Source organism: Eleginops maclovinus, chromosome 4 (genome assembly GCF_036324505.1).
Source record: "Eleginops maclovinus isolate JMC-PN-2008 ecotype Puerto Natales chromosome 4, JC_Emac_rtc_rv5, whole genome shotgun sequence".
NCBI classification, from domain to species: domain Eukaryota; kingdom Metazoa; phylum Chordata; class Actinopteri; order Perciformes; family Eleginopidae; genus Eleginops; species Eleginops maclovinus.
The window spans coordinates 33,672,209-33,699,873 of NC_086352.1; the positions used below are offsets into that span (position 1 = coordinate 33,672,209).

The 27,665-nt window shown below is 39.8% G+C and overlaps 1 protein-coding gene across 6 annotated transcripts in view; it reads left to right on the forward strand.

Annotated features, from left to right (window-relative positions):
- Nucleotides 1-285: 285 nt before the first annotated feature.
- The window catches only part of arnt2 (aryl-hydrocarbon receptor nuclear translocator 2), a 55,265-nt gene continuing 27,885 nt past the window's right edge, over nucleotides 286-27,665 (forward strand). Inside the window, exons 1-7 of one of the 6 annotated variants that reach the window (XM_063881619.1) lie at nucleotides 286-645; nucleotides 8,978-9,089; nucleotides 13,398-13,445; nucleotides 15,457-15,507; nucleotides 16,589-16,802; nucleotides 18,453-18,666; nucleotides 22,755-22,857. In XM_063881619.1, the coding sequence (XP_063737689.1) occupies nucleotides 615-645; nucleotides 8,978-9,089; nucleotides 13,398-13,445; nucleotides 15,457-15,507; nucleotides 16,589-16,802; nucleotides 18,453-18,666; nucleotides 22,755-22,857 (773 nt within the window). In that variant the 5' untranslated portion in view covers nucleotides 286-614. Of the gene's footprint in view, nucleotides 646-8,977; nucleotides 9,090-10,208; nucleotides 10,285-11,775; nucleotides 11,887-13,395; nucleotides 13,446-15,456; nucleotides 15,508-16,588; nucleotides 16,803-18,452; nucleotides 18,667-22,754; nucleotides 22,858-27,665 lie in introns of those variants that run through there. The other 5 variants (XM_063881622.1, XM_063881620.1, XM_063881621.1 and 2 more) reach the window with 5 other exon arrangements.

The following is a 27,665-nucleotide window of genomic DNA, read 5'->3' on the forward strand; positions in this document are numbered from 1 at the left end:
TATGGAGAAATCAATTGGAGATAAATGTGTCCATTTGAAACAACAATAATATATTTTTGTCAATGGATTTGAAATGGACTGAACCAAATGTTGGACTTTTTACTTACACTTTTTATTTATACTAGAATACCAACAATAAGGCACCACTATCAATTGCGTTGGTTTTAATTGCATGAGGAGGAGTATAACACAGCATAAGAAGAATGGAAGATCTCTACTCTACTCAGCATCTGCCTACACTCAACACGCTTTGCATCGCATTCTTCACTGCAGCAGTCACACTGTATAACATTAATTTATTCAAGCAACCCTAAAATCTCGCGGTGCTACCATTCAGACATCTTGCATTTCACTAAATCTGGTTTTGGAGATTTTTCCTCATTAAACATATATTTTTATCTTCATCTATATACATATATATATTCCGCGGAGAAACAGGCTTCTTTGTGGGTCCTTTGAACCGAGATTCCTCCGAGCTAACAGATGTAAGGCGGTCGGACCGAGCCTCGCGTGCCAATCCCGCGGAGTTTAGACGCTTTCTCACGGGCTGCTCTCGCCGTATTGTGCGTCATCTCCATCGCTGCCGTTTTGTTATTTTTCTCCAGCGAGGAAACATGGCAACTCCCGCCGCGGTCAACCCGTCTGGTAAGTCAACATCGAAGCTGTTCGTGTTTGGAAATGTGAATGTTTCTTAGTGTTAAATAGAACCTTTAGAAGCTTTTACACTGTTGCTGGACAGGCTGAAGCGGGGACAGGCCGCCGAAGCCTTGCTCCATCCTTCATCCCCCTCCCCCCACTGACCGCCGTTCACAACACTGCTATTCTTCACACATTCACAGCCAGTTTAGCAGTCATAAAGAGGTAGTTGTTGTGTGTTTGTATGCATTTATTATTATATGGTGTAATATTGTTGGTTTCCTCGGTAAGGCTAGCATACAGCGTGTCTCGCCGAGCCTTTGCTCTCCTCTATAGGATACAAAAGGTTACTTTGCATATCGCTAACGCTGCTCTGTCCTTCATATGGTCCGTGTTTCACCGTAGACATTTTTACATGTGTGGTCGTTAAATGTTGTCACCTTTATTTCCCTGTTCCTCGTCTGTTGAGTCATAATCGTGCAGAAAGTCTTACATTTAGTGTGAAAGCAGTTCACTCAGTCCTTTGCCTCAATGGGCAGCAGGGAATTGTGAGAACCAGGAATAAAAGTTAGAATTACATGAAAATACGTTGTTTTTGGTGCTTCACACCTGTGCCGATTTACTTTAAAACGATGTTAAAATGTAACTCATCCTTTATGAAGGTCTGCTAGCTATGTGCGTTTCTGGAAAAACAAATCGATTGTACATTTTTAAATGTTTATATGGGGACTGGCGTGTTAGCCCAATGCTGTTTTGCTAGGCTTGATTTCGCAAAAGGCATGAGTCTCAGTTAAACTGAATTAAATGCATTTTAATAGAATCACAGTTTATTTGTCAAACCTCTCCAGACAGTATAGAATAAGTTGAACAAATATACTGCATCATCTTGCTACCATTAGCCTACTTTGTTTATACTGAGCTTGATAATTACAGTATTAAAACAATACCGTTAATTATTTGAATATGGCCAACAGCCATTGCAATACATTACATTAATTACAGCTAACCTACAGTGGCTATTACATTGCATGTCTATGGATCAGCATCATTACAAAACAACTTTTGATCCAAATAGGATGTGAAGTAAAAAGAGACACAGTATTTGGATATTAAAAAATAAAAATGAGCTGTCTAAATCAAGAAAAAGCAATGCCTCTTGTATAAAGGATTGATTGCCTGAGCTTCTACGACCTCCATATGAAACCATACTAACCATACTCTATCTCGCGCTCTGTGCCACCTCATTGGCAATGCAAATGAAAAGGGAATATAAATAAAGAATTGTCTGGTTATTAACACATCGGCTGCATACAGAGTGTCGAGGAGAGAGGTTTTTAGAATGAACAATGTACACACACGAGAAAATAACCCTGTCAGATAAAAGAACGGTCATATGAAAGACAAAACCAATGCTTCCCCTTAATCTTTTTTAAATAAATGGCATCTGTTGGTCATTTTAGATTCAGTTCAAAACGTATACAAGATTCAAAGGCTTTGTTGTCATACGCACAGTAGCTCCAGTGTAGATATGGCAATGCAAATCTTAAGTCCCAGGCTTCTACAATAATGCACCATAATATATGTAAGACTTAAAAAATAAAAGAAATTTAAAAAACAATGAAATAGTGCAATAGAGTAAAATCAAATACTGCAAAAATTATCCTTCAAAAACCAATGTGCAAGAAATGCAGATGAAGTGGACTATATACATGTAAAAGAAACAATATTAAATGATGCAGAGAATGTTACTGTACAGGGAAATGAAATACTGTTTATTGTAGTAATAAACTGTAAGGTGCATACAGATGAATGTCATTGCAGATCAGAGGAATATCTGGTATGGAAGGGAGAGAGTGATAATGAATGCAAGCAGCACAGGACTTTCAGGCACCGACTCTTAGTTCAGTTCCTCTTCCCTGCAGTTCCATGTGCCGTAATGTGATGATCCACTCAGATGTTGAGGGGAGCGTGCAGTGAGAGCTACGTGCAGCTCCTCTATCCGCTGATGAAACCCGGTTAGAATTAAGTCATGCCTAATGCTGCTGCTGCGGCTGCTGTAGCCAAAGCGGGACAGTTATCCTGCTGATCTGGGATCTGCCTCACTGTTCCCCAGCATGGCAGTTTAGTCAGGTGTGCTGACCTCGGACCAGAGGCTCTGGATGTGGGAATGCTGTGTCACTGCAGGATTATGTCCAGCTGGCCTCCACCCAGATCCAATTGGTGTAAGAGCCTGTGAAACACTACGAGGGAAATGATCTAATGAACCTGCCTTCCAGAGGACCGATGCATAAAGATCCACCTGCAGTATGCATGGACATTTTCAAGTATTTAATGTACCCATTTTCCTTAAATTGATTCGTCAATCTACAGAAAATTAATCAATCCATGCTACTATTTTCAGTTATTATCGAAGTTACTTATCAAACAAAAATAAGTCAAACACTCTCTGACTCCAGCAGTCAACCTCCATTTGCATTCTTTCACTTTTTGCTGACCTTTCACTAGCTTAACGATCAATAAGATAATTTGCCAACCAAATAATGAACATATTAATTAATAATTGTATTGCTGTAGCTCCAATTTTGTCAATTTGATATAGTATATCAGGCGAAGCTTTTGTTTTGTGCAAATACAGTAAATCAGGTATTTTATTTTCATTTAGGTATCTATGCCTTTTTAAAGAGGGGAGTGAATTCTTGTGACTATCTGTCAACATGCCTACACAATTATCTGTATCTTAAAGCCACAGTTTATATTGGTTTAAGCCATATATAACAATTATATATTGCCATTTTATTAGCATATTATTTCCATAACTGACAAATGGTAGTCGGGTTATTTATTCTGCTCTTTGTGTGTATGCATTCACAAAGTAAGATACGCTCTGATATTGCACTTGACATTAATATTCATATTGTACCGTTGAATAGCTTCTACATTTATTCAACAACGAGGCCATTTTTCCGCCCTGATTTCTCCTCTTCTAAAACACTCCATTGGTTTTGAGCTTTTAAAGGGTAACAACACCAGTGACAAATAAAAGGACTGTCATTTGCTTATCAGAATATGTTATTCATCTCAGGGAAATTGGGTTTTGTGACAGTTGCTTCATGTTAAAATGAAATAAATAAAGTATATAAAAATCAATTGAATAGAATATCTGTACAAATATAAAAAGTTAAAGCGAGACTGTGCAATAAAATTATACAAAATATATAATTAAACATGCAATCTTTACACACATGATAGCATCTCACTGTTAAACTACTCCATTTTTATTTGGTCCGACAAACTGTCCAAACACTTAACTAGCAGTTTATAATAAAGTCAGATAGACTTTAATTGTCAGGAATCACTTGTTCAAAAGGTTGTATAGAAGTCTTAGCCACATATCAAAACATTTTTAAGAGGCATCTGGCCAAGATAGTCTGCAGCACAACACAAAAGAAATGATGTCAGGTGAGAGACAACAAACATAGGTTTTTAATAAAGTCAGTTATTGTTTCAGAGATAGTTGCAACACATTTATATTTTTCATCCAGTCCTTTTAAGAGTTTTTGTTCTTAGTTGGTTGAATTTCAAGTTTTAAAGAGACTTCTTTGAATATGCCTGTTTATTCCCTTTGCGTTATAGTAATTTGACTGGTTAATGTCCTGAGGCTGACTCATGTGTTGGTGAGGGGAACAGAGAGAACAGAACACCCTTGTCTGAGGGAGGCCGTGACGGAAAAGGAGAAAGTGTGCATCGTTTGCTCTCCCTGCAGACTCATTAATGCATTTCACCTCGGGGTACTTAAACTTCCGGCTGTCTGAAGATCAATGTGAGTGTGACCTTTAAAACAGATAGATTAGCTTTGTGTTCAAGACTCTACCAACAAAAACCTGAAACACTTGCCGTGCATTTAAGATCAACACCGCTTTTGAGGGACTGTAGCTCGAGCTAACTTCTGTGGTTGTGAGAGAAAGCAGCAAGAATCATAATCAGTCTTGCAGGGGTGGGATCTGGTGTATTATTCCTAATACTACCATGCATCTTAATGTGAAATTTGTTGTGAACCAAGGCTAGAAATTTGAACATTTCCGGGTGAATGTCCTGTTAGGCTGCAGAGTAGTATGCTGTGTTTTTAGCATAACTCTGCTCTGTCAGTGGTAGCATGTTAAAGCTGTGAACACAACACTGTGTGTCTGAGAGTGTTCTTCAAGAGCCAGCTAATCCACCAGCTGCTCAGAGTGAGGGGGTTAGCTGCAACCCTGGACCCTCAGATAGACCAGCTATTCTCTGAGTTTTAGTCTGGTGGATTTAATGTGAAAAAAGTACATTTTCAAAGTATCCACGTTCAAGTATTTGGGAGCTTTCGACCCTGATGTTCATTTTTGTTTCGTAGATGGTGATCACAACATGACGCCTGCCCCCGACATTCTGTTCCTATGTGGTTCGGTTGTCAGCCAGAATTGTTTTAACTGAGATCATAGGCATTGATTTTTTTGTTAACTAGCTGAACAATTAAAACAAAGACCAGGGGCATATACTTTAAAGCTTTAAAGATGTGTGTTCCTTTTTCCTTACTCACCACTTCACTGCCCTTTATCCCGCTTATGACACGGTTACATACTAAAAAACAACAACGATTTGACTCGCAATATTGATACAAGATGATTTTGTTATCTTAAAAACAATGTTATTGCTTCCGCTAAATGGAAAAATAGTCTGTTTGTCTGCCTACCAACGGCTGGAATATATTCAGAAAGTATTGGCATGGTGTGGAAAACAAATGTTAACTACTTTAACTTCTTTCTGAGGATTGATATGACTGCACATATCATCCTCCTTAGCAATGGTCGAAAAAGAAATACCTCTGGAATGTCGAAATTTACCAATAGGAATTTTCAAAGAGACTAGTGAATGAACGGCCGTTTTGAGACCATTTAAGTCCTAAAATCTGAACATAACCTCGTCTAAAGCAGTTTATGTCTGCAGCATAAATTACCATAGTGATGTAGCCAAGTCAAAAGAGAGCCGCCTTAATACGGAAAACCCTGGCTTTAGGGTCAACCTTTCACTAACCCACTAATCTGGCTTCATCTTACACCCCTCTGGTAGAGAGCTGTTCTGTTTAAACTTCAATACCGATCATCCACAGCCTAACTGAGGACACGCACACTTTTGGCTTTAATGTTCTCTTAATGTACAATATCCTTTTTTATTTAATGGTACAGGTGTTCACCATGGCTTGTACATGTTTTGTGTAATAATCAATGTTGTAAGGGGTACTTGTAATACCCCAGTGTAGAAATGCTGTTTCCTTCATTCAAAATGATGGTATGGCGGCCAAATACCCATTTAAATTTGGCTCGTCGAGAGGCTAAGCTGGCTTCATGCTATGACGCGTTAATGTCTATACAGTTTTGTTGTTCGATCATGTTTAATGTATCAATCAAATACAACTTTAGTAGGACCAAAAACGGTCAACAGAAAATATGTCGGCACTAGCTCACACTCTGTCATTCAGCCCCAGCATGGAACAGGTGACCTGTAAACACAAACCACACCCATGTGACAATAACGGGAAGTGCTCAACAAATACAAATGAAAGTGATGTCAAATAATAATAATAATAATAACACAAAAATTTAACTCAGGCTAAATAGCATTTTGGCTCCTACAATGATACCTGAGTAAAAGGTATTAGCAGTAATATATTCTTATGCACTACATCTAAAAGTACTCGCTATACGAAGTGGCCATTTGTGGAGTAATACATATTATATATATGTCCTGCATTAATGTGTTCATTTTAAATGAGCAGCTGGTAAGGATAAACACATTGCTATATAAATATATTACTTTTGATACTGCCAGGTAACTCCATCAATATTAGAACATCACAATGTATTAGTTGATTTCATATTTGTATTAATAATGAACCTGGAAAAACAGTAACTAGTAACTCATCTTGTCAAAAAATGGAGTAAAAATGACAATATTTGCTTCCAAAATGTGGTGGTGTACAAGTATCAAGTAGCATAAAATGAACCCACTCAAGTAGAAGTACCTCAGTACTTTCCACACTGTAAATAATACTGAGCCCTGTCACACTTGGCTGAATGGCTGCACTGATTGTCAGAAGCTGTCTCTCCATCAGTACGCTAGTTTAGAGCCATGTGTTCCAAAACCCACCTCATGAATGAGTGAGTGATGGAGCACTGCTCCCTGGAAGGCCCTGCACTGGAGTGTGACTCCTTTTTTCTCTGGAAAGATGTGGAGGGGGTTTCGGGGGTGGGAATGCACTCTGTATCAAATATTAACTACGTTACTTGGCGCACCGGGGCATAGCAGAGCGCTTGTTTGGCCTATCCATTGCAGCTGGCTCAATGAGTGAGCGAGTCAGTGATTGGGGGGGGAGGGGGACAGCGAGGCACAGAGAATGGAGGGGTGTATAAACAGGGAGGAAAATAATGTACTGAGGGAGAGGTAAATATGAGAGGAAGATGGAGACATCCTGTCAGCATGTTTACCTCCTTCATTCTAGAGTAGCATGCGTTTGGACTACCTATATTGTAAAGGTATTGTCTTTTTCATTTACACGCAACAGCCATTGCACGTCTGTCCGTCCTGGGGGAGGGATCGCTCCTCTGTTGCTCTGCCCGAGGTTTCTTCCATTTTCCCTGTTAACTGTGGGGTTTCTTTGGAGATGTTTCCTTCTCCGATGCGAGGACGAGCACAGAGGGGGTCATATTCGTATTCTGTACAAACTGTAAAGTCACTGAGACTAATGTAACATTTTAATATTGGGCTCTATAAATACACTTTGATTGATTGACCTGTGCAGGACAAGGTGAATTATTACACTCTTAAAGAAATGCAAGAGGTCTTAAATTCTATTCTGGAATCATTTATGCTTTTCTAAAAAATGAGGATATGTCTAAAGAAATGAACCTTTTTACATTTAATTAAATTAATTTGAATTTATATTTTCTTATATATATTTTTGTGCTTCTTTACTTTACTTAACTTTATTTGGCTGCTGCAACAAAAAATGTTCCCAGTTTGGGATAAATACAGTATTTCTGATTTACTGAAGTGATTTGTTTATGTCTTTGGTAGTTAATAATCTAATTTAGCAATCACGTTTTTATTTTTTCTGTCAGTGATTTTGGGCTGTTTTCTTTTCCTATGTGTGCTTGTAAATGTGGAAAAATGATAAAGACAATGGGGGGGAAAAGAAATGTGTGTGTATTACAAAACGTCAGAAAGAATTTGGTATTCAAGGCAGCTACACAGAGCCCCAGGCTGTGCTGCAGGTCTGTGGAGACGGGCTGCTCTACACATGTCAGCCCTGTGGAGCGTGCTGCTGACAGCTGACTGAAACGTTCACAACTACAGGTTTTTTCTCACACTCGCTCCCGTGTTTAAAGCCCTGATCATTTCAACCCCATGTTGCTAACAGTGGAAAGTCAACCATGTTTGATCTGTCAAAGCCCTGGAGGTATAAACCACAGGTATACACCCAAATACTCATTCCCATTGATTTACATAAGGAAAGATACATCATTTATGAGTTATATCTACTTCCCTGTCTCCAGAGTTATTTTCCCTCTCCATTTATCTGAGTGTGCCGAGACAATTTTTATAGGAATGAAGGGGCCCTGCTTCCGACGTTATATCCACTTCTCCTTAAACACCCATGAATTAGCCAGACTGGTTGATAGAACTAAATGTGGTTTATTCTTTCGGCATGTTTTAATAGCAAAGAACCCCAGATATGCATGTTCTAGCATCACAGATTTACATTTCAACATCTCTTGATGACAGTAAGCTCAAAATGTGTGTGTTGTTCAGACAAGTTGGGAAGGAGTCTTATTGCAGCCATGGGTATTATGTTCTAACCCTGACTTGGAGTCATGATTTCTTGATTTATGGAAATATTCCCGTTTCATTCTCTCTGGCGTCACCTTAGGCAATAAGCTGTGATGGAGCTTTTTGATCTCACTTTCCATAGATCCAGAGTGTGTTTCTGCCATACACACAGGGCTTCCATCAACTGTGCATTGTTTCATGCAAACATTTAAAAAAGACTGCTCTGAAATCAGTTCAAATCATTTTTCTCAAATTATTTCTGTGGAACCAGATTTTTTCTATTCTTTTCAAGAACAAAAAGTGCTTCATTGGGGCCGAACACAAGGGTTGCATGTCTTGCTCATAAATGATTTGCAGAGTTGAACAATGTATATTCTAAAACATGCATTGTTTATACATGTGTTTGTCAGCCTGCAGTCCGATTCATTTCCTTTGTTGTCACATTTGAAAACACTGGTGCTGACTCTGCTCTTGTATCTTCCAGAGATGGGCAGTGAGTTGCCGGGGACCGTAGCCATGCCGGGGGCCGTTGGAGCCGGTCAGGTGAGGATGGGAGGAGCTGTGCCAGGCCGCGGAGGGAAGAGGAGGTCAGGAGGGTGAGTACCTGCTCCGGAGATTAACCGCTACAACATTTTTATAGAAACATCTCAAAATAACAGCTGACAGTTCCCAGGAGACATGTGTGTGACACACCCTTTCACACTAGCTAGTAACATCTGCCTAATGGTGTCAAGCAAAGTCAAACCAATATATATTAGCGCAAACCGATAATCAATCCAAGGGGGCGATGCTAGTCCGTGTCATTACCCGATCTGTACCGGAAACCTGATCGGTTCTACGCATGTGCACGAATATTGATTTACGGCGTTGATGCGAAAGTGTCGAAGTTTTTGAAAAACTTTATTGAACAACTGTTTCAACAACAACATCCAAAAGATAATATGCTACGGCACTGAGTAGTTCTTACAACGCTGAATAAATATAGTAAAAAACATCCGTGACCTCACCATGTTTATATCGCAAATCAAAACTCACCTTTTCAAAACTGCTTTTAATCTGTAAATTAATGCTGTGTTTTAAATGTATTAAGTGTGTTGTTTGAATTATGGTTTTATGAATTGTACCTCTGTAAAGTGTCTTTAAGGAAAGCGCTGTATAAATAAAATGGATTATTATTATTATTATTGTGACCTTGATATATTTCGTTGTTCATTGTTGAATTACTTTATTTAAGCTATGCAAGCATTTAACTAGATTTCTTTGTTAATACATGACGAAATTAGCTTCATATTTAAGACATTCTTCACCAAAACAACAGAGAAAGTACTATTTTAAGTTGCCTATTTTATAACTAATCATACCAAGGAAAGGATTTTTTATAATTGAAATCCCAGAAAAGTGCCGTTAATAAATAAAATACTTCAGCATGATGGGCAGTAGCGGCGTATTCGCAGATGCGTAGAACCGAACGGCTCCGATTTGTTGTGGAGCTCTCCTTTAGTCTTACTACAGTGTTTTACGGAACAATGTGTCCATCACTCATGGAATCGTAAGGGATCTGAAGCAGCTGGACAGTTTCATACTTCCTTTTGGATTTATTCAATGTAATGTAACAAATATTCCAGTGTTGAGCGTACTGTGTGCGGATTGGTTGGTGTTGTTGTCATAGATGCACTCGACATGTACTAACAGATACCAGCAGTGTGATCTCAGTATGAGGCGGGCTGATGTCTGGCTGCTGACCCAGTACTTTGTGCATATTCTGATCAGGCAACTATTGGGTTTCAAACTGTATGTATTCTTAAAAAGCTGCAAATATTTGGCTTGCTCCATGTAACAGCTGAACTGTCTTTCATCAATTTACAAATTATAGGTCTTGCTAATGAGCTTCTAGCAGCTTTGTAGAATCTATCGTTAGCAGCATGTGGGAGGTTATTTATAAACGGCACAGCGTTCTTTTATTCAGTACCCACACACTGTCTATTGGGGGAACAGTGTTTTCTGTTTGATTGTTCAAAAAAAAAGAGAAATGCTATTAGGAAAATATTAAGTTTCATTCTAAAATAGATTATGTAACCAGAGTGTCTATGTGTAGGTGGAGACGTTTTTATATTTTTGTTCCCTCCTCCTCGGTCATTTTGCTGTCTTGCATCGACAGGGGAAATTCTGCACAATTATAAAAACAGAAGATGAAACATTATCAAAACAGGTGACATGGTAAATGCATAACAGCTAGAAAAGTTCAGAAAATAACAGTTATATTACAATATCCAAAAGCTAAAATGATATCTAGTGTCATACCACAGTATTGATATATCAATATTGATATTGATATATCAATATTGATATATATAGTGGTCTCTTAATTTCTTCCGGGGCTGATTATGTTCTGGTGAGTTATCTCCTTATCTAAGGATAGGCTCACCTGAGCTGAAAAGCCTCTTCTTTATGGAGTTGTACAGATCTCCATGTCTGCTGTCTTTGTGGGTGCTGGTCACACACAAATAATTGTTTTAATAATCACCATCTTCTCGTAATTTATCCTACTAACAGGATTCTTAGTGAAGGGGCCATAAAGTGCAGGCATAGGGCCCCATCACTTCAATACGATATGAATAGAGCCGTTATTAAGTCAAACACATTAACAGAATCTTTTATAGAACAGCAATCCAAGAGGTTTAGTCCAGATGAAAGGGAATACCATCAAATACTTAGTATTTAACATAACATACATAAGATATACTTTATTGACATTTTTTCGTCATGTTAAAACAAGGCATTGCACAGAGTTTAAAAAAATAAAAAGAGTGGTAAATAAACAAACATAAAAAAACCCGCCTGACTGTGAAAGATAAATGTGTCGACTGTGTCAAATAAACACCACGAAGACCTGCATAATGATAGACTTAACTGGGGAATCACTAAATGCCTTCATGAATCAAAGTGGATTTTTTCCTGCCGCCTAGCAACAATTGTGTGTAATTGTAGTGTTAAGTAAACATCATCCTCTCTTCTTATGAAATAATAATGCTAATGTTTTTTTTCTGTAATTGTAAAAAGGAAAGGGAGATACCTAGCTGTGCTTCATGCGTCTAACCTCCAGGGGCCGGCACAATGCATTTAACCTGTACTCAGCATTAGGCCTGACTACATGAATTAATAATGCAGCAGTGGTTCTAGGCAATACGCCACATACACTTTGCTCAGGGAGGCTACAGGGACTGTTATTGTCTGTCAGTGATGCTTTATTTATTTAGGTGTGTGTGTGTGTGTGTGTGTTAGAGGCAGGTTGTAGTTGAGTAAGAGGATCCAAAGTCAACATCAGACACAATGATCCTCTCCTCAGCCCCTGATGCTGCCATGATGCCCCAGCTTGATGAAGCATACCAACTGAGCTGTGTGTGTGTGTGTGTGTGTGTGTGTGTGTGTGTGTGTGTGTGTGTGTGTGTGTGTGTGTGTGTGTGTGTGTGTGTGTGTGTGTGTGTGTGTGTGTGTGTGTGTGTGTGTGTGTGTGTGTGTGTGTGTGTGTGTGTGTGTGTGTGTGTGTGTGTGTGTGTGTGTGTGTGTGTGTGTGTGTGTGTGTGTGTGTGTGTGTGTGTGTGTGTGTGTGTGTGTGTGTGTGTGTGTGGTAGCAAAAACGGCATACTGTGTGATTACACACAAATATGCAGAGGGAAGTGCTTTGAAGAAAGACCTGTGCCATAGCGGGGTATGCCGAGCGTCACGTCAGAGTTTTGAATCTAAAAAAAGGTGGCTTTTAAACTGGGTAGATCACTATGGTTACTCAGGCAACACGCTTAACGTGTCCAAGAATGAGTTATCTTTAGAGATTTGGTTCGTAATTGGCTATAAAAAGCTTATTTGAACAATCAACTGCTTTGGAAAGAGCCATTGACTGTTTACTTTATCAACCTTCACTTGACTAAGAAACTGCTTTTACGCTTCTGAATGCATAGTTGTTAAGTAATAACACTTTTTAAGGCGAGAAACCAACACTTTAGAATACCAATATGTGATAAGTACATCCAAATATCACATTTTTTAATGAATTTACCAGGATGTTTGAAGCAGGGAGAAACTGCTGGCTGTATGAGAGCAGCTGATCAGCTGATCAGAAGCACACATCAACAATGTCTTTTGTAATTACTCTGACTGCCTGAACGGTACACACAGGTCTGAACTTCAAGTTTAGACAGATTCATTGACTTTTCTGACCATATTCTCTATGATCAGCTGAGGATATACCTAATATATGCTAACTCAAATCAATAATGACACTGAATAAAACCTTGCAATTACAAGTGCGCATTAAGCATCACATATTTAATCTCTCTCTGTTTTTAATATCAGAGAAATATCCATGGTGTTTTCTTGATGGAGAGACGGAATGCCTGCTGATCTTGTTAAATGTACCAGACAACTCCACATTGATCAGTGGAGATGTGCATGTTAAAGCAGCGGTGTAGAAGCAGGATGTGCATCGCTGCTCTGCCGTCCCTTTACACCACCTTTTAATCTTTCCGTTACACTCAGGTTTCTGGTAAAATCTTTAAGAAGACTATGTGTACAGATTGTAATCACACTGCAGTGCTGTTAGTACACTCCAAATTTATGTTAGTCATGTTCTTTGAGGCAAGGCTTGATGGTCCAAATACTGCCAAACCAAACAATGCTGATTGTTGTTGGCTTTTTAAGCTAGCATCACAGCTAACTCCTCTCACAGGTGGCTGATTTGAAACTGTGAGATGATCATGTTGAGATGAAAACATCCACCCCCTTTAAACTGATGTCCACAGCTTTTCACAAGTGATTATACATATTAGAAAATACTGGCAGTTTGGCCATGAGAGGGCGCAGTGAGTCCATCAGAAGACGTGACTGTGTTTCCTGTGATTGTTTTCCAGAATGGACTTTGACGATGAAGACGGAGAGGGACCGAGCAAATTTTCAAGGTAAGAACACTGAGAGGAGGTAGCACTCTGTGAAATGTTCTAGAACTACTTCACAAAATCTGTTAGAGTTGTTTAAATGAGCAAATGTTTCATTTCATTTTTATTTGTTCCGCTCATGATGGTGCACAACATAAGAAAAACACAACTCTTTACACATTCCATGAGCGAAAAGGAGCAGGGAGAAGAATACATCTTATTTTGCCCGCCCCTTACTCAAAACATAAGTAAACAATCAAAATAGATGATCTGTCAATTATAGTTACTTACAGTAACGTGAGAAAAGACACAAGTGACATACACACTAATTCACATCAACTAAGGAAACACATTACCTGCCACTTCATAAAGTTTAGTTACTCTTTTTTATACATCTTCTTGAACTGAAAAATATTTATACAACCCTTTAAATCATTCTGTAGACAATTCCACAGTTTGACTCCAACCACTGAAATACACATCTGCTTTAAAGTAGTCCGTGCATACTGATGCTTCAAATGAAATGTCCTTCTTCGGTCCTCATCCTCTGAACTAAAAACAAACAGTTTTTGAAAATGTTCTGCTAATACTTTGCTTTTTGCCCTGAATATAACTAGTAGTGTCTGGAACTCAACTAAATCCTTAAGTTTCAAAAGTCCTGACTTGATACAGACTATTTGTGTGATCTCTGAAGTCCACTTTATGAATAATTCTTACTGCTCTTTTCTGCAACATAAACAATGGGTTTATATTACTCATGTACGTGTTGCCCCACACTTCCACACAATAGCTCAAATATGGCAAAACCAGTGAGCAGTATAGAATTCTCATTGCCTTGTAATCGAACACATACTTGGCTTTATTCAATACAGAAATATTCTTTGACACCTTTTTTTTTTACATGTGCTTATGTGATTTCCATGTCAATGTGTCATCCATTGTCACACCCAAGAACCTACATTCAGACACTCTCTCAATACAAACTTGACAGTGAAAGTTTTTCACCCTTTTTTTAATGAGAAATGTAAGTTGTTTGATCTCCTTTTTACTGCATTACTAAAGTATAGATGCACTTTAGTTCAGTTTTTGAATTGGTTACAGCATCGTAATGTATCACAAAGGTTCTCAAAGTGGTCTGAAATGTGTCTTTGTTTTGTCTGTTGCATGGACGCCTCATGACTTCTTGTTTTTTGTATTTTTTTGAGAGGGACCAAGTCTCTCTCTGCCACTGTATATCAACCTTCCACTCACTTTTAATTTATTTCCTTTTGTTCTTTCTCATAGTGTAGTGTGTATGTCTGTAGGATGTACAGTAAGTAAAGACATTTGCTCTGCTAAGTTGAGTTGTTGACAGAGGAGGACGAGCTTCCCTTAACCAGCACTCTGATTCTCTGGATGCAGTGATGCGAAAACACTATATACTATGGTCTTAAAAAACACTTAACACACAAGTTAAAGTCCTGAGTTTAAATGTGACTTAAGTAAAAGTACACTTAGTATGCAGAGTGGCTTTTTTGAAAGTCTTATATTATTATAGCATATTATATCACCCTGTTTGTATCACTAATAATCACTGTAAATGTGTGCAATAACATGATGAATTTAGACTATATATATATATATATATACAGTATTTATGGTAGTATTAATGCGTCATGTTATTAATACACTGTAAATAACATGTAGTAAAAAGTAGCTAACAAATAAAGTCCCAGAAAATGGAAATACTCAAGTACAAGTAACTCAAAAATGTGCTTAAGTACAGCACACAGTTACTCTCCACCACTGCAGGATGGGACACACAGCTTCACAAACACTCTAACTAAAGGAGAGTTGACCCCATCAGGGTTTTAAATACAAACAATAACAGAGAACAACCTCCATGTGTTAGCTGTCTTTATTTGTATCTTTGCACCAGCCATGTTTTTACCATCAAGCTTCAAACTCCTGCATTAAGTTGTGACCCTCACTGCGTTACTCAGCGTGAAGCTGTGTGTGTACATGAGTTACATGTGCTGTCTTCTCTTCTCTGTAGGTATGATGATGATGATCAGATTCCTGGTGTTGAAAAGGAAAGATATGCCAGGTAGGCCGAGCCAACTAGGGGCTACGGAGGATTTCCCCTGAGTCAGGGCCCCACAGACTGCCAACCTGAACACTATCCCCCCTCTCTGATCCAAAGAAAGGGACATAGGAAGCATTTATCCTCAAGATAAAAGTCCTTATTTGACCACAATGTTTATGTATTTGTATTAATATATATACAGTTTCTGAGGATATCTGTCCACAGAAACGACTCCACTGTGGTGGGAGAGTAGTGTATTCAGCAGGCTGCAGATGTCAGTGAGGCTGGGCAATACTGATAACTGACTTCTAACAACAAATCACATTTCTAACCAATCATATGGGTCAGCCCACTCTGCAGAGTAGGCAGACCCAACCCCAAGTCCCCAAAAGCTTATGAGCTATGTCAGATAAACATGTAAACAAAGATGTTTGCTGTGTTGATACAGTACATCAATCCCTTAAGCCCCCCTAGACAGAGTGGAGGATAATGAACACATTAGACAGGCCATTTCTCTTTGTAAAGGTCTTGCTGAAATGTTCTTTCAAAAATAAGGTATTTAAACTTAATTGATAATATATATACTGTATATTTGCTGATTATAAAAAACATGTATTGTGGTGTTATTCTATTTACCATATCACCCAGATAAATGGGCCAGTCTTCTCAACCTGCTGTCTGTCTGACTTTTATTAGGCTTCCCCCCTTTTTGATTTATTTATTGGCATGAATATTTCCCAACATTTTAGAGAAGAAGAGTATTGTCAATTTTACTGTTCTGGGTCTGAAGAGGATTGAAATGCCCTCATTAAAACAACAACATATAAAGTGTGTTGCTGGCTGACCCTGTGTAGTTATGAGTGCTAAATCAGTTTCTAAGAGGAAACTCAAACCAGATTTCTCCAGATGAAATAATGAGCAGCTGGCTGCAGGTTGACAGATTCCAGGCAATGTGCCTTCGGTTGTAAAGTGAGATTTAATGGTGAAATATCATTTATTTAAGCTAAATTAGATCAGAGGTTGCTGTTGATGGACTCTATCTGAAGAGAATGGTGATGGAGTCTCTGTCCTCTCCACATCTAACTGCTCTTCTCCGTTTCAGAGAGAACCACAGTGAGATCGAGCGACGCCGACGCAACAAAATGACGCAGTACATCACCGAGCTGTCAGACATGGTCCCCACCTGCAGCGCGCTGGCCAGGAAGCCTGACAAACTGACCATCCTGCGCATGGCTGTGTCCCATATGAAGTCCATGAGGGGCACCGGCAACACGTCCACTGACGGCGCCTACAAGCCCTCCTTCCTCACAGAACAGGTGCTGAGCTGGCACCGTGTCACACAACTTCCTTTAACATCATTCATTTCTACAAAGTCACTTTCACTAAATCCTGGGGGTTTGGAAGGCTATGTGGAAGGCAGGATGCTTTTCCATCAAATGAAAAGAAGAACTTGGATGAATGTGGGGAAATGCTTGTCTAGCGTTTTGTACGACTTTTCAATCCCCTGATCAGTACATGCTGAGTTATTCTGTGCATCAGATTTAGGGCTCACCTAAACAGAACATTTGCTCTTATTAAACCCTGTTTGAAACTAGGCAAGGCAAGTTTATTTATAGTAGCATTCAACACAAGGCAATTCAGAGTGCTTTACAAAAATAAAAGACATTAAGAGCAGTAAGAAATGTACACAAGTATTCTGTGCAAAATGTACTTAAGTATCAAAAGTAAAAGTGCTCAGTTTGCAGAATGGCTTTTTAAAAATCTTATTTTATTATAACATAATATTTCATCCTGTTTGTGTCACTAATAATCACTGTGGAACGAATTAAGGATACTTTGTGTTCTACTGAGTAAATAGGTGCAATAACATGATGAATTTATACTATATATATATATATATATATATATATATATAGTATTTATGGTAGTATTTATTCATCATGTATTGTAAATGACAGTTAGTAAAAAGTAGCTAGCAAATAAATACACAGTAGAAGTTGCATAAAAATTGAAATACTCAAGTAAAGTACAAGTAACTCAGAAATGTACTTACTCTTTTGTAAAATAAACTGCTAGTCTTTTTGCTCCAACCTGATCCCATGGTACTTTTTAAGTTTCCCTGAAGCTGTTCCTCTTTCACATTAGTTAAGTGTACCTCGTCTTGCTTTCTAGAAAAGGTACATCCAGGTCTGTCTGAAATCCAACTAGTGGATTGAACCCTTCACAATCTGCTTCTCTTCACTACTTATGTGTAGTCCTGCAGCGAACTTCTTCAGATAAGACACCTGCCTCTAACATGCACGCTAAACATAAAAACCCATGGATTCACAAATGACACTCTCGGTGTGGAGTGGCAACCCAGGCTGGCCAAAGGGAGAGGGATCCAGGAGAGCGTCAGAGTCAGGTAGAGACTGTGACTCCGGGCAGCTGGGCTTAAGTAGGTCCTGGGGCACTGGCCAGGTGTCCCCAGTTAGGCTGATTTACCTTCTCAGCTCCATCCCCCTCCAAAGACAGAGGTGGAAGGGGAGCCACAGTGTGACTATCAAACGTTTCAAAACCGGTTCTGTTCTTTACCGAGCTCATTGTCTGCCTCTTTTCCCCTTGAGTCCCACATGATAAAGGTACTGAGCACTTTCAGCGCTATGGGCCTCTTTCACACATTTGTAATCATGGCAAATTATTACATTTACAGAACAGCTCATTATAAATTAGCTACCCACTTCGATCTACCGCTGCCTCTTATTAAGACTGGGCCAGTGGGGAGTGCTCTGATGTTGTGAGCAGTGCAAATGCTGTTATGATAAATATAAAAAGTAAAGTACATAACTCTGCATGAACGTAGTGGTATCTTTTTGTATTATACCATCACAGTGGTATGTGTTTCATCATCAGATTCTTTGGAATGCACAGCCCTACTTTCTCTGTTTTCATGTGTGTGTGCACATGTCCTTCTCCGCTCCCTGTAGGAGCTGAAGCATCTCATTCTGGAAGCAGCGGACGGCTTCCTGTTTGTGGTTGCTGCGGAGACGGGCCGGGTGATCTACGTGTCGGACTCGGTGGCGCCGGTGCTGAACCACCCCCAGGCGGAGTGGTTCGGCAGCACTCTGTACGAGCAGGTCCACCCCGACGATGTGGACAAGCTGAGGGAGCAGCTCAGCACCTCTGAGAATTCCATGACAGGTACAGGAAGTGACCTCACATCGTCCTGTTCTCCAGAAGTTTGTAATTACTGGTTGGCAGAAGATCTCGTATTAAGATAAGATAAGGAATAGAGGAGATTAGACCTTTATTGATCCCCTAAGGCAAATTCAGGTTTTATAAGCTCCTCATCTGGTGTGAGTTAGGGGTGGGGGGAATAATCGATACAGCATAGTATGGCGATACTTGGTGTGGTGATATTGTATCCAAATTCAAGTTTTTGGTATCAATTGCTTTTCCAATCCACTACATGGTGCTGAGCTTTCTCTTGTGCGGTCAAGGCCATGGGTAAAGTCAGTGGGATTGGCAGGAAGTTAGACCAAACAAAGATGGAGTCAGCGGAGAAAGAAATCAGAAATGCGCCATATCGCAATATATCGTATCGCAATACTTAGCATATCGTAGAACCACAATACTATCGTATCGTGGTTCAAGTATCATGATAGTATCGCATCGTGGGGACCCTGGTGGGTTCTCTAGCATACGGTCCGACTTCTTTCACGTCCTCCCCTCCGCCACCTCCTCCTTATTGTCCAGTTGAAGTCCAACTACCGAGCTAGCCCACCTTGCTAGCTGTTTTAGCCAGCAACAGAAAAAGAAGAGACACAGGAGCTGCTCTAACCATCTAGCTGCACAGACTCGCAACTACACAAAGTTTCACCGAGTACTAATTACTGTGCAACACACTGATCTACCAGAGCGTACAATCAAACACAAACACACACCACTTCACACTTGACTGCACCAGCATCTGTTCAGCTGTAGAAAACCCTTCCCGTGCTGAGAGGATTGTACCACAGTCATTTCCCATCAAGCCTCGTGCTGGAAATTGTCCTTCAGTGTTATGTCTCTGTTCAGAACATACACAGGCTCATTTTTGTTATTGTCATGTTAGTGCTGGTTTATATTTTCAACCATTAGTGAAATTACATGTCCTCTCTGTATATTGATATAGTGACTAAAGATGTTTTTCCCTGGTTTGAACGACACTGTGGGTTGGATTGCTGAGAAATTAGATTATCATGTCCGTAGTTCCTGACATGTTGTGATGACACCATGACTTAGGTATGCATGACTGTTTCTAAAATATATTTTGTCAGGCATAGTGCAAGCCAAATCCGATATGTCTGAAGGGGAATATTTACCAATAACTTGGTAAGGCTCTAGCAGAGAGTACAACCAAACTCAAACACATGGTATACTGTATATGGTATATATCTTTTTGTTTTTATATTGTATCATAAAAACACATTACAATATTTGATATTAGAAGTCAGTAACACTGAACTTGCAAAAGCATTGTGTGTGTGTGTGTGTGTGTGTGTGTGTGTGTGTGTGTGTGTGTGTGTGTGTGTGTGTGTGTGTGTGTGTGTGTGTGTGTGTGTGTGTGTGTGTGTGTGTGTGTGTGTGTGTGTGTGTGTGTGTGTGTGTGTGTGTGTGTGTGTGTGTGTGTGTGTGTGTGTGTGTGTGTGTGTGTGAGTTGTACACAAAATCACACTTTGAGAAGAGATGGTACAGGGTTTCTGGTAGGGAAACATAGGTATGATAACTGAAAATCTTGACTTTTAAAATGTGTGCCATGCTCAGAGTGCCCACTAGAGGACAGCATTGCCTTGTCGCAGCGCCTCCTCTGCTGTGACGGCACCATGAGGCTCCTCTGGTGTTTGTGTCTGTCAGTGAGTCCATCTGACCCCAGAGGCCCTCACAACAACACTGAACCCAGCAGCGCCATGTCATCCACATAACATAACACTCTGTACGTAGAGCTGTGGCACAGGAAACACACACACACACACACACACACACACACACACACACACACACACACACACACACACATAGCCTTAGAAGTGTCAGCTCTTCTCACAGCCCAGTTCCTCCAGTGGAACTAAAGCAGTATGTTTTGGAGGCTCACTCCTTCCTTGTTTGAACTGTGTTGTGCGTGTTGCAGAACTGCATGCTGGTCCAGCTCACTGATGGAGGACTGAACAACAGAACCAGGCCAGAACACCAGCTGTTGTTTTCTGGAGTTCTTTGTGGGAATAAAGTGATCATTCAGGGGAAGCGGATACAACTTGTTATTCAGTTAACTGAGGGCTGTTGGCAATTCCTCTGTCGAGGACTACAGCCGAGTGTTACAGTGCTGTTGCTGTCCTCAAAGATTTACAGCGCTCCACTACAGCGGACTCCAGTTTGTTTATAGTCAGTTGCCAGTGGCTGGCATAGCATAAACTGCTAACTTTCTTAGTCTACTTATGAAGTTAGCCCAACTCTGAACCTCCAGATGTTATTTGTGCACTGGTGGGTGTGTTTTAGCTACGCAAATCACCACCAATAAACAAACCCAGAAGCCAGAGGTTTGTACAATGCATTTAGTGCATTTGCCCTGTACCTCTCGGATGAGGTTGTGGTTGAGGTCTGCGTCGCTGCAGAATCATACACTGGTGTGAGCCGTCAGAGGCTACTACAGTCAGAGAGAAACCTGCCGTCTGTGTTCAGGCCCCCTCAGCACCTGCTGGAAGAGTTTTCCACAGTAATAAGAACAGTCAGTAAGGAGAGATCTAGACTTTTCCCAGGGAACCTCAACAAATATTTCAAAAACTAAAACTGTTGAATGATGAATAATACATACAGTAAAAGATCCAGATTTTTTCAGCTTTAGTTGACTGAATTTATTGGAAATTGGGCTTATTTGCACATGAATACTACTGGGTAATATATGTGTACATATTTAAGAAGTACAATATAAGACAAGCACAAGTTTCAGTTGTGGGCCATATTCATGTATACTCTTTGAAGTTGCTGCGGGCCGCATTTGGCCCCCTGGCTATAGTTTGGAAACCCCTGCTCTAGATGCTATGAGCGTTGTTGATATGACCAATATGATTCTAATATCAAGTTAGATCTGTCGTGTAATTCATGTGTGCAAAAAGCTGCTGCTGTGTATTCATAATGTTTTGAGCTGCTTCAATGCCCAGAGACTGTATTTTATGTCAGCTTCTCAAACACACATGTTCTGTTTCAGAGGATACTCCAACAGAAAGATGGTTATGTGCAGGCGGGGGAGGCTGGAGGTTGATTTTATAGAACAGAATAAGAACCGAGGTACACTACACACTTCTTCTTTAAATCCCCCGAAGACATGAAACTGGGCTTTTATGGGCTGAGCTTTACTAACCTTAACTGATAGATTTTTAGAGTGTGTCATTATTATAAGTATAGTTTTTACTCTCAGCTTTTAACACACAGGTGGAAAAAGCTTGAAAGGGTTTTAAAAGATTGTATAAGGAGGAATATAAACGGCACCAACAAAACAATAGGGAATGTGTGCAGATAACACAGTGAAGGAATAGCTATTTGATCCCCTGCTGATTTTATCAGTTTCCCCACTTACAAGGAAATAAACATTCTATACTTTTAATGGTAGGTTTACAGAATAACAAAAAGAAAATCCAGAAATGTGCATCATATAAAAGATATACATTGATTTGCATTTAATTGTGTGAAATAAGTATTTGATCCCCTTGCAAAACATGATGTACATTTCTTTTTGATATTCTTTAAACCTACCATTAAAAGTATAGACTGTTTATTTCCTTGTAAGTGGGAAAACTTACAAAATCAGCAGGGGATCAAATACTTGTTTCCTTCACTGTATGGCTGGCATGGTCATATTCTATCTGTAGTTTCTCTCTTCCTTTTCTGTGTGGCAATGCTTGTTCCAGAATTGCACTTTCTATTTCTCACCCTCAAAGATCGCAGATTTTCAATATTTTTATAAAATGTGCTGCTCAGTCACAATACTGTTTGGACACTTTGGAAATAAAGACGCTGCTCTGATAGAACACACACTTTCAACAGCACACAGCTAGAGGTGTGTGTCCTGCTGTAAACACTTCTCCTCCTTCCATCCCTTCATCCTGAGACAGCTTTAGCTTTGATCACACACTGAATTGGTGTTTCTGCAGGTTTTTCTCTTCACAGTTTGAATGTGTAAATGCCTCTCTCCCTGTCTACGTGTTGATGGTTCTGTGCCCTGTGTGAATGTGCTCTGCTCTCTGTGTTCACAGGACGGATTCTGGACCTGAAGACTGGAACGGTGAAGAAGGAGGGACAGCAGTCCTCCATGAGGATGTGCATGGGCTCCCGACGCTCCTTCATCTGCCGCATGAGGTGTGTGTGACCGTGGGTGTGTTTGGCTCAGTGAGCAGTCCATTCAGAACTACACTCGTGAACATGTGTTCATTATCTTGGATTTTCAAACTTAAGCCCCTACCTTTCCAGATCTTCAACACGTTGCCGTATTTCAATAATTCCACCTTAAAATGTTCTTTTTCACAAGCAGCTGGACATATTTAGTTTAAGAATTAGCCTATATGTTTAAATAATGGTGCCCTAATTTTGATTTTAGGAACGATTTATTTTGTTAAACAGTTTTGATCGGCCACCTACAGCCCCAGAAAAAATTCAGAGACCACTCCAAATGTTTCTTTAATCTCAAACTCTACATCCATGGCAGCCCTACCAGTGTCTGTTGAATTCCAACACAGAGAAATGTTGTCAGTAGTTTATAGAATACAATAAACTTAAAGACAAACCTATAAATAGTAAAACCGGAGAAACTGATAATGCTGCAGTGGTCTCTTAATTATATCTGGAGCTGTAGGTCCTCTTGGTAACATAAGTTACACCTGAAACCATCGGGAAACTGTAGAGAAATGCTTCTCAAACCTTTTTATGACCAGTTGTTACACTCTAGGGCCCCACTTAATAATAGTTTGCTCAGGGACCATCATCTGAAAGATTTGGGGGTGATAGATTCTAAACTTGTAAACTACGGTTGAGGAGACAACTGAGGCGGAGGTGACACCAATAATGACATTACTCCATATTAGGGTTCGGTTGAATAGTCAAAAATATCAGTTCCTAACCACTATTACAAAACGTCATGGGGTTAAGGAAATATTTGAACGAGAATTCATCAGGAATTAGGAAGAAGACTGTCCTCACTCACACGTAACACAATTATTGTATGAAAATACAACCTTTTGCTTTATATGCATAACTTGTTAGGCCTACACTCTGGTGACTTCATACACATGTTAGTTCCAAAAGTAAGAACTGAATTAGGGAAAAAAGCTTTCAAATTTGCACCCCCTTCTGCTTGGAATAATGTACAGAAGGAGCTGAAATTGTCAAATTCTATAACTGTGGGGGAGTTCAAGTGCATTTTAAAGGAAAAGGAACAACATACTCTTGGTGGTTTTGGTTGCTCTTTTAACCCTTAAATGAAGTTGTCTTAAAAGTATGCCAGTTATTATGTTTCAACAGTGTCTTTTATTTCTATACTGACTGTTTTTTACCATGTCTTTTTGTGTTGTATTCGTCAGCCTGTATTGTTTGTTGTAACACTGTTCTTACTGCTTTTCTTGGCCAGGTCTCTCTTGGAAAAGAGATTTTAATGTCAATGAGAGTTATCTGGTTAACTAACGGATATATATGAAAACAAGTTTAAGAAACTTTAGATCCTTTTTCATTCATTGAGAAATGCATTCTTATATATAACAATTGCACATATGTTACATGATGTCATGCGGTAAATCAACCAAAACAAGTACATTAAATGAATAGGCCTGCACTCATCAGTACAGATGCTGTAAATGCAGCATGTAGGCTCAGCCAGAACCAACTCATTTAAATACAAGGAAAAGCAATAACTGCAACGAAACAAAATTAAACGTTGTACGCTTGCTAATGGCTTTAAAAATCAAATAAAAATCTTAATGATGAAATGTTTCCACACAAATCAAGAATTATTTGGTAGCCCACTTGCAATGCCTTCAAGTTGCGAACTGCTGATCTAGAGAATCCGAGCGGCTCTTATTATTGGTAACACTTCCAGGTCACTTTCCTCAGTCAGGAACCTTCCTAAGTTAAATTGACAATTCCACCACAACCTATGACTCTCTCCCATGTGTGTGTAACTCTGCCTGCCAACATCCTGGAACATCAGGAGTAGCGTTACGTTCAGGTCATCATGAAGCCTGTCATAATTCACAGTTTGTCATTGATGTTGTGTTTTGAGAGCGCCAGTGTTCACCTCCACCATGTCCCTAAATGATTCAGCTAATGACTCATTCAGATAAATGATCAAAACAAACAGAGCCTCTGATGTATGGAGACATCTGCCTTGCAACGGTGAATGGGAATCACTTGACTTGAAGGCGAGTTGAAATGGTGCCGGCGGTGAACAGCAGGGGGGGGGGTGTAATGTGGCAGGCAGTCAGCAGTGTGCAGCTCACACAGTGACAGCCATTAGACCTTTACAAAAGATTGAATGGCAGTTTTGTTTCTGTTAGCTGCTGCCTACACAGAACATTCAAGGGTCCTGCTGAGCTCTTTCTAATCAGCCCTCACAAAAGGGTTTCATGTGTGATTGATTTTGCTGTTCAGGCTATTATTCCAACTATTAATCATATTCTGTAGACAGAACTATCAGGGGGAGTCGGAGGCAGTGAAGGAGTACGATTCTAGCAGGGGCAAAAGGAAGGAGTTTAAATCAAGATTATATACTACATGTTGTATGATTTGAATATATGTGAAAATGTTGGATTGTTGCCATGTGTTTTCTGCCCAGCCCTTAATACCTGATATCTGCCAATAGAAAGTGAGATCTAATACTTAAATGTTGATAAAATATGTATCCAACACATCGGTATGTACATTGGAGTGCTGAAACTAGCTTACAGATACCACTTTGAGGCCCTGTTATGCTTTTTGTTTTTTTTTCCTTCCTGTAGTGTGTTTTATAGGTTTTAGTGGATGTTAAAATCCCAAAGTTCCATACAGAGGGAACCCCCCCCCCCCTGCCTGAAATGCTTCAATTGGACTCCTTTGTTAACATAGTGATCATATTGTGGCAAATCATTGATTGATTTAGTAAGTAGCAGTGTTATTATATGCTGCTAACCTCTTCCTGCTCACCATTTTGGAGTTCCTTTAGCCTATAATGACTGGCCACTGCATATTATTCCTGACATAGTGATCTAATTTGATCTCATAGGAAAGAGATGGTAAACAAAATAGAGATTCATATATTGTTTGCTGTAAAAAATAAAAGATAAGGCTAAATCAGTCTGGATGTGGACATGTTTTAGAAGGTCAGATAGTCTGTTCTTCCGCCACAACTGGCTGGAGGTCAGAATTAAACTGTGTGTTTTATTATCTGTCAGCAGTAATATGTTAGCTAACGGTAGAATGATTAGCATTGTGCCTGGCTCGGAAAGCACTGACGTAAACATCCAGATAACGAGTCCTGAATTCCAAACATGTTATGACACATGTAATGTGAAGTAATCGGGGGCAGCCATGATGATTCTGAGCACAGTGTTCAAGACAGGATTTATGATTTTTTTCTAACCTGCTGAACATCAGGACTGACCCCAGTACACTGAAAACACTGAAAGGTTGACTTTAATTAAATGTATTAAGTCAACAGATTTCACATAACTGTATCAGGCCAGTTGAAACCAATAATATTAAGTAGAACCTAATATTGTTTATTTAAACTTAATCTTATTGCTTTCAACCAACTTAATACTGTTATGTGAAATATGTTGACATAATACATGTAATTAAAGTCAACGTTTGTTCTTTCAGTGTGGTGCTCCTCAGACTGTCTTGAGATCAGGCAGAAATCAATCAAAAAGCCCTGAAAAATGAGAGCGGCTTTAGCAGGCCTGCTTTCTATTCCAATAACTCTTGCCGTCTGTTGGACATCACATTACCTGGCTACAGAATACATCAGAGAAACGTTTCCATTTTCTCTATGATGCGCTGGGTTTATCCTTCTCTGGTCCTGATCCATCTCAGAGGCCTGTGAGCCGCACGAGAGCCCCTGTGTCTTGTTGTTAGGAATGTGTCGGACCGCCATGTTCTTCAGTTCTGTTGCTATTTCAGGCCCTGCATAATTTAAACAACATGCTGCCGGGACGCTTTGAAGGAGACTGCGAGTAAACTGAAACGCAACCACTTCTGTGTCACGTAGTGTAAACACATCTGAGGAAAACATGGTTTTTGGAAGCTATGATTAGATCCAGGCCGGCTTATGTAACGCTCCACCACGAGACCGAGGAAACAGAAAGCTCTGACTGTGAACTCGTGCCCCAGAGGAAGTCCAACTGGAAGCACTCACTTCCTGAGTCTCACCTTCCTTTCCTTCTTTCCCTCTTTGTTTGCCCTATCCTTTCCTTCATTCCTTCCTTACTTTATTCTTTCCTTCCTCCTTCCTTGCTTTGTTCGTTCGTTCCTTCCTTCCTTCCTTCCGTCCTTCCTTCCTTCCTTCCTTCAATCCTTCCTTCCTTCCTTCCTTCCTTCCTTCCTTCCTTCCTTCCTTCCTTCCTTCCTTCCTTCCTTCCTTCCTTCCTTCCTTCCTTCCTTCCTTCCTTCCGTCCTTCCTTCCTTCCTTCTTATTCCCTTCCTTTCTCTAATCTTCCTTGCCTTCTTTCTTTCTCAATGTTTTTCTTTCATTCTTCTTCCTTTTCTTTTGGTCTTTCTTTCCTTCCTCCTCCTAAACGAAGGGAAGCATAAATGAAGGATTCTTTCTTCTTTCCTTCTTTCCCTCCTTCAGCCCACAGTTGAAAGCTCTGCTCAAAGACATTGTGAAGTTGAAAATGTATGGGGTCATGAACCCAGCATCCCCAAAATAGCATCATTCAGACTGAATCTGTGAAATGAGGGGAATCTTGATTTTGCAACTCCATTGAACAAAATATATCTTTCATCTTTTAAAAACAAATGAGCTCTCAGTGGAACAGTGTTTGTGAGACTGGAGGTCAAGTTAGAAAATGATCTGTTCTTCAGTAAAGAGGGGATCATTGAGAAGTGTCAGAGCATTGTTCTTATTTTTTTGTCAAGCAGCTGTGTGTGTGCTGCCTACTCATCTGCTGGTATTGTGTACCACTTGAATGTCTCTTACACAT